At 36.2% G+C, this 7500-nt stretch overlaps 1 protein-coding gene across 7 annotated transcripts in view; it reads right to left on the bottom strand.

Annotated features, from left to right (window-relative positions):
* Positions 1 to 7500, bottom strand: part of capt (adenylyl cyclase-associated protein 1) — an 80113-nt gene that overhangs the window by 14542 nt on the left and 58071 nt on the right. For 4 of the 7 annotated variants that reach the window (XM_043032757.2, XM_043032753.2, XM_043032754.2 and 1 more), the window contains exons 3-4: positions 2418 to 2444; positions 698 to 897 (exon numbers count right to left, since the gene is read on the bottom strand). In XM_043032757.2, the coding sequence (XP_042888691.2) occupies positions 698 to 897; positions 2418 to 2444 (227 nt within the window). The remainder of the gene's footprint in view (positions 1 to 697; positions 898 to 2417; positions 2445 to 7500) is intronic. The other 3 variants (XM_086555334.1, XM_086555332.1, XM_086555333.1) reach the window with 1 other exon arrangement.

Raw genomic sequence — 7500 nt, 5'->3', positions numbered from 1 at the left:
AGAAGAAAAGAGGAGAGAAGAGGAGAGAGAGGGAGAGGAAAGAAGAGGAGAGAAGAAAAGAGGAGAGAAGAGGAGAGAGAGGGAGAGGAAAGAAGAGGAGAGAAGAGAAGGAAAAAGGAAAAGAAAAGAAGAGAAGAGAAGAGAAGAGAAGAAGAGAAAAAGAGAAGAGAAGAAAAAAGAGAAAAGAGAAGAGAAGAGAAGAGAAGAGAAGAGAAGAGATAAGAAGAGAAGAGAGAGATAGGAAGAGAGAGGAGAGAGAGGAGACGAGAGGAGAGGAGAGAAGGAAGAAGGAGAGAAGGAAAGGATAAAAGGAAAAAGAAAAGAGAGAGAAAAAAGAAGGAAAGAGGAGAGAAGAGAAAAGAAAAATAAAAGAAAAAGAAAAGGAAAAGAAAAGAAAAGAAAAGAAAGGAAAAAGAAAAGAAAAGAAAAGAAAAGAAAAAAAAGAAAGAAAGGGAAGAAAGAAAAAAAAGAAGAAGGAAGGATAAGGAAGGGAAGGGAAGGAAGGAAGGAAGGAAAGGGAAAGGAAGAAAAGGAAAAGAAAAAGGAAAAGGAAAAGGAAAAGGAAAAGGAAAAGGAAAGGGAAAGGGAAAGGAAAGAAAAAAGAAAAAAAGAAAACAAAATAAAAGAAAGATAAAAGAGAAAGAGAAAGAGAAAGAGAAAAAAGAAGAAAACTTGTAATGCTAATCAACAAGCATACCTGAGGCAGTTCACTGTCGAGGGGCCGTTGACTCTTTGAGGCCATGACCAAGAAAGCACGCTGATTAATGAATGTTTCCTGCACCATCTTTGCAATTGAAGCAACATCTCCCCCAATCTGGTTGCTAGTATCCAGGAAGGCCTTGAAGGGGCCCGAGAGAAGGTCATCGTAGGCAAGTACAAATGGTACCGTGCACTCCTCTGTTAAATAAACATAAGCGTTAAACCTTTAGAAACATCTTGTGAAACTTGTGTGCATTTTATATACATGTATGATATGACATTGGTATGTACTTATAAACATTCTCAAGACTAGTTCACAAATAATTTACTTCTATGTAATAAAATACATTTTATAATTTACTTTTGCCACCTCAATACCAATGGTACAGGAGGAATACCAATATATAGGAAGAAATCTAAGTATCTACATATCTCTAATTGTATTTGCATGTACATATTTGCATGTTTGTGTGCAAAAGAATGCTCAGCAACCAGACAAAGATGTTTGTTGTATTGAGCATGTTGCACCATCAATGGTGGGAGGCTAGATTACAAAATCATTGCAGGAAAACATGCAGTTAACAGAATTTTAATGTGTGATGTGAATTCTCATTTTCATTAATGCAAATTCTCTCTTCTTTCCTTTTTCCATGTAGCCACACTTAGCCTTAATAACATCATTTCCGGAAATAAATTGGTACCTATAATAGGCAATTGCAAACATCATAAATAAAAACATCGGAAAAGGGGAAAGAATCAAAATTCATTATACAGTTGTTGAAAGGGTATTCCTCTGTTGCTTTCATTAAAGTCTGAAAATATTTAATTGCATTGTAGAAGACTTCCTTGTAATGTCGAGTGGAAATGTGTAACAAACCCACAAAAACTTTATCCATAAAATAGCATATGCAAGAAAGTAATGCAAAACCAACACTGTTATCTAGCAAGTCCTACTAATAAATAGGATTTTTTATCTATTCAAATACACTTCAAAAAGCCTATATATATATATTTTTTTTTTGTTTTTTTTTTGCTTTTTAACTGAAACTGATAAGAGAACAAAATGTTCACAGTGAAACTGAAAGAAAAAACTCAACAGATCATTGGTGAATACAATCATTCTTTCATTCAAAATAACAATATTAACACTCTCTCATCTTATAAGAAAAGAATATTCCTGATAATATGCAGTCAGCAGCCTTTGTTGTTTCTTTCAAGTAATGATCAGTTATTATCATTTATTTCATCTTGAAACCTTAACACAATGGCCTCAAATTCACCAAAATAATTTTTCTCAATAATGTGAAGTTTTCACCTATCTTCTTTTAATTTTATGTCTTAAAATGCTTAATAAAATTTTGATAATGCTATCAAAGCATCAACAGGTATTCCATTCCCAATTAAAAGTAAGCAAATAGCCTCCATCTTTTATGATAGAAGAACGACTGAGTGTAGCATTACTTAAAAGACAAAGCCAACTTGCCTTCATAGAGAGTCAGTTTCACAGTTTCATCTGCCATGGCTACACACCAATCACTCAAGATCTAATTAGTTACAGGGCAATATTTTTTTTGGGGGGGAGAGGAAAAGGGGAAAATGCATCAAAAAGTGCTGCAGGAGGAAAAGGGGCAAACGCATTAAAAAAAAAAAAAAAATTGTAGGTAGTAGAGGCATGGGGTCACACACAACTTCATTTACCATATCCAAGAAACACCTACCACCCCAAATCAAGCCAGGACGACGCTCTGAAATGCGTAATCAGTTAAGCAAATAAACATGAAATTAAGATAGGGTTAATAAGAATGAAGAAATAATTGAAAATAATAGAGACAGAAGCAAGATCTGAAGAATTATTTCTTAGTAGGTCAATCTCAATACTGTGAGTAAAAACAATTAATTCATAGATAAAATTGGACACAAATTTCTGCTGAGGAGATGCAGCCATGATATCTTAGAAGAATGAGAAGGTTTCTGATCAAAAATTATATTATATAATTGAGCAATACAAGGAAACTATATAGTAACTGGAACAAAATATTGCTACTGGTCAGACATTTACATCAAAATTTTAATATTTCCAAGTGTCAGCATCTAAAAATCATGACTTACATCTTCCTGTTTGCATACAAATACTAAAGAAAGCAAGAGAAATACTGGTATTGGTATTCAAATAACTGTGTTAAAATAATCATCACACTTGTTTGTAAAAAAAATAAATTAAAATGAAAGAATTCAACAAAAATGTTCCAAATGTTTTTTTATTCAATTTCATTCAGAAAAAATATATACGAGTTATCAAACTGGGGGAAAACTATTCTATATATTCTAACAAAAAAATCAATGACAGGAGTGCATAATTAATATAAACAAGTTTTTTTTTTTTTTAACCTCTGTTATAGCAAAAGCTTGTTCCTTTACAAAATCAGAACATGCAAACTATCTTACAAAATGCCAATTCCATTGCTAAGTTCCCATTTCCATATTCCCATAATCTTTTTTGCACAAACGTACATCATTTGCCTAAACACTTGTCTCTACACCTGTTTCTTATGTGTTGCCAACAGCTTATAGGAAACCTTGTTAACAGCTTTATATGAAAGGCTTCTTTTAACTTTCCTATGCCCGTCACTCACGCAAAGCTACATAAAACAATGGACGCTTTATGCATTAGTTTAGAATAGCACCAAGGGATTTTTTTATCTTTCATTCTCATATAAGGGGTATAAAATCAACAATTGGTCACGTTATCAAATATACTCAAATATATACTAAACTGAATGGCCGACCACTATTTCAAGCACCAGAGAGACTTTGAAAATTGTATAAAATAGGACCACATGCAAGCAAGAACCAAACCTCCTATGCCTCGACTGAAGTCAAACAACCAGTCCGTGAAGCAAACCTCTATTGTTCCCACTGGAGAAAATTCTAAATCCATTATGCAAGCGCTTGTACCCAACAATATCTTTATTTCTACATTTGTATGTTTGTAAAGTGGGAGTCATGGAATCAGCAAAAGTGAAAGTTAATAAGTATCATTGGGAGTGAGGCAAAAGTGTCACAATGAAAATATTGAAGGCTATGAAAACAAGAACAATATTTTGAGTGAAAAAAAGAGGTCCTATAATTCAGGAATAATCTCTGTATATTCACTTTTTGAACTCCAGAGATGGAGAGGGGGTGAGGAGGGAGGGGGGGATGTTTACTATCAATAACTAACCTATTGAAACCAGGAACTTTTGTGTAAGTGTAATATCCACTATAATTTTGTTTTATTATTAAGTTCTTTTTATTATATACATAGCTCTACAAGTCCTCAAGTGGTGGTGGTGGTAGTGATTGGAGTGGTGAGTGATGTATGGTGTGGTGGTGTGGTGTGTGGTGGTGGTGGTGGATGATTGATGCTGATGATGATGAGATAATGATGATGAAGATGAAGATGATGATGATGATGATGATGATGATGATGATGATGATGATGATGATGATGATGATGATGATGTGATGATACTGATGATGATAATGATGCTTATGACGATGGATGATGATGATGATGAAGATGATGATGATGATGATGATAAAGATGATAAAGATTATGATGATGATGATGATGATGATGATGAATGATGATGATGATGATTGATTGATGATAATAGTGAAGATGGTGATGATGATGAAGATGGTGATGATGATGATGCTTATGGTGATGATGATGCTGATGATGATGATGTTGTTGATGATGATGATGAAGATGATGATGATGATGCTAATGATGATGCTAATGATGATGTTGATGGTGATAATGATGATGATGATGATGATGATGATAATGATGAATGATGATGATGAAGAAGATGATGATGATGATGATGATGGTGATGATGAATGATGATGATAATGATGATGATGATGATGGTGACGATGAAGATGATGATGATGATGATGATGATGATATGATGATACTGATGATGATAATGATGCTTATGACGATGGATGGTGATGATGATGATGACGATGGATGGTGATGGTGATGATGATGACTGATGACTGACGAAGGTGATGATGATGACGATAGATGGTGATGATGATGATGACTGACGATGATGATGATGATGACGATGATGATAGTGATGATTGATGATGATGATGGTGATGATGATTGATGATGATGATGGCGATGACAAAGGTGGTGATGATGACGATGGATGGTGATGATTATGATGATGATGATGCTGATGATGATGATGACTGATGAGGATGAGGATGAAGATGATAATGCTGCTGATGATGAAGATGATGATGATTGATAATGATGATGATAATGGTGATGGTGATGCTGCTGCTGCTGCTGATGATGATGATGATGATGATGATTGATAATGATGATGATAATGGTGATGGTGATGATGATAATGATGATGATGCTGATGATGATGATGATGATGAAGATGATGATGATTGATGATTGATGATGATGATAATGGTGATGGTGATGATGATGATGCTGATGATGATGATGATGATGATGATGATGCTGCTGATGATGAAGATGATGATGATTGATGATAATGATGATAATGGTGATGGTGATGATGATGATGATTGATGATGATGATGATAATGGTGATGATGATGAAGATGATGATGATGATGATGGATGATGATGATGATAATGGTGATGATGATGAAGATGATGATGATGATGATGATGATGAAGATGATGATGATGATTGATGATGATGATAATGGTGATGGTGATGATGAAGATGATGATGATGAAGATGATGATGATGATGAAGATAATGATGATGATGATGATGATGATGATGAAGATGATGATGATGATGATGATGATGATGAAAATGATGATGATGATGATGATAATGATGATGTTGATGATGATGTTGATGATGATGATGAAGATGATGACGATGATGATGAAGATGATGATGACGATGATGATGATGATGAAGATGATAATGATGATGATGTTGATGATGATGATGAAGATGATGATGACGATGATGATGAAGATGATGATGATGATGATGGTGGTGGTAGTGGTGATTGATGCTGATGGTGATGATGGTGACGATGATAATGATGAAGATTATGATGATGATGTTGATGATGTTGATGATGATGGTGTTTATGTTGATGAGGATGATGGTGCTGATGATGATGATGATGTTGATGAGGATGATGGTGATGATGTTGATGATGATGATGATGATGGTGATGATGATGATGATGATGATGATGCTGATGATGATGCTGTTGATGATGATGATGATGATGATGATGATGATGATGATGATGATGATGATGCTGCTGCTGCTGATGATGATGATGCTGTTGATGATGATGATGATGATGATGATAATGATGATGATGATGCTGATGATGGGAATGATGAAGATGATGATGATGATGAAGATGATGATGATGATGTTGTTGCATTCCTAGAACTACACTTGATTTGAATATCTTCGATTAAAAATCACCCAAGCCAAAGTTAATTATTTAGCCCTACTGATGGGCCGTCTGTGTTGTCTTTTTTTGTGCAAGCAACCGGAATGCAACTTATGTGACAGCAGGTAGGCAGACAAAATTATCATATTCATCACAAAAAACATGTGCAAACATCCATATTGGAGTGAAAGCAGTGACTCTTTGCTATTCCTTTTTCTCTTGCGCAATATACATCTCACAAGGAGAGAACAATTCAAACCAAAGTAATTACGAGAAACATCCGAGTCGATCAGTCATAGTCACATATCCGTCTGTCCCAGGAATAAAACCCACGCCCCCAAACTTCCTTTAATAAGCCAGGCTGAAGACCCAGGAAAGGGGAATGGCTGACATAACCTCCCTCATGCAGGAATCTGACACACAGCAACAGCTGACGTCTCCCCAGCCTTGAAAACCCACCCACATCATGATGCTTTTGAGAGCCAGGCGGGTTTATGCCTTTGCCAAATTCATAAATATCCACCAAGAGAGCTATTGAAAGCTGCCTCTCCTTCCTCTTCCTCCTCCACTTTCCCCCTTAACCATAGAAACTTCCCAGGGGATTGTATGCACGATTAAAAACCTGGTATTCCCTATCTTGGTTGTCCGGTGTCAGTTGCCAACTCAAAACGGGTTTTCATATACTCATGCATTACTCATTACTCTTGAACTTTTCTCAAAGTCCTGGTCGAGTGATTTCCTTGTAGTCTGATTTTTATATATCAACGGCCCCCTCCCCCTCTCTCTCTAAATACAAAATAGTCTCGAAATAAATGGGATTTACGGCAAGATATCAGCATGACTCATAGAAGACGTGACAGGACCACATACTCACGATCCTCCGAAGATCTCTCCCTCACTCCCTCCCTCACACACACACACACACATCTGACATGACACCGTGAGGGGAAAAGAGGCGACATCCACACCGGAACACGTACCTGCCATCTTTGCTTCTGTGTCCAATCGGTTCCAAAAACTAAAAGGCAAACTCTCTCTACACTTCCACACCGGTACAAGAGCCGAGCAGAGTCACAGCCGCCGCCGGGATCAGGAAAGGTTCAACTCCCACCTTCAGTCAAGCCATAATCAGCTTGAACCCAAGCTGGCTGCAGTTACCACGTGAATGCTTAATTTCTCCTTTTCACTCCATTCCCTCTCGTGGAGTTTTAGGTGTGTATGAATTTTATATACATGGAGAGTTGCTTTTTTGTTTTTTTATGTGTTTGTGCGTGGTTTTGTTCTCGGGAGTGGTGATTAATATGGATAATAATGTGAGGAATTGGCAAC

The sequence above is a fragment of the Penaeus japonicus genome, unplaced genomic scaffold (genome assembly GCF_977035675.1).
Source record: "Penaeus japonicus unplaced genomic scaffold, GWHDUDI00000001_assembly GWHDUDI00000030, whole genome shotgun sequence".
NCBI lineage: Eukaryota > Metazoa > Arthropoda > Malacostraca > Decapoda > Penaeidae > Penaeus > Penaeus japonicus.
This window is presented reverse-complemented; position numbering and strand designations above follow the sequence as displayed.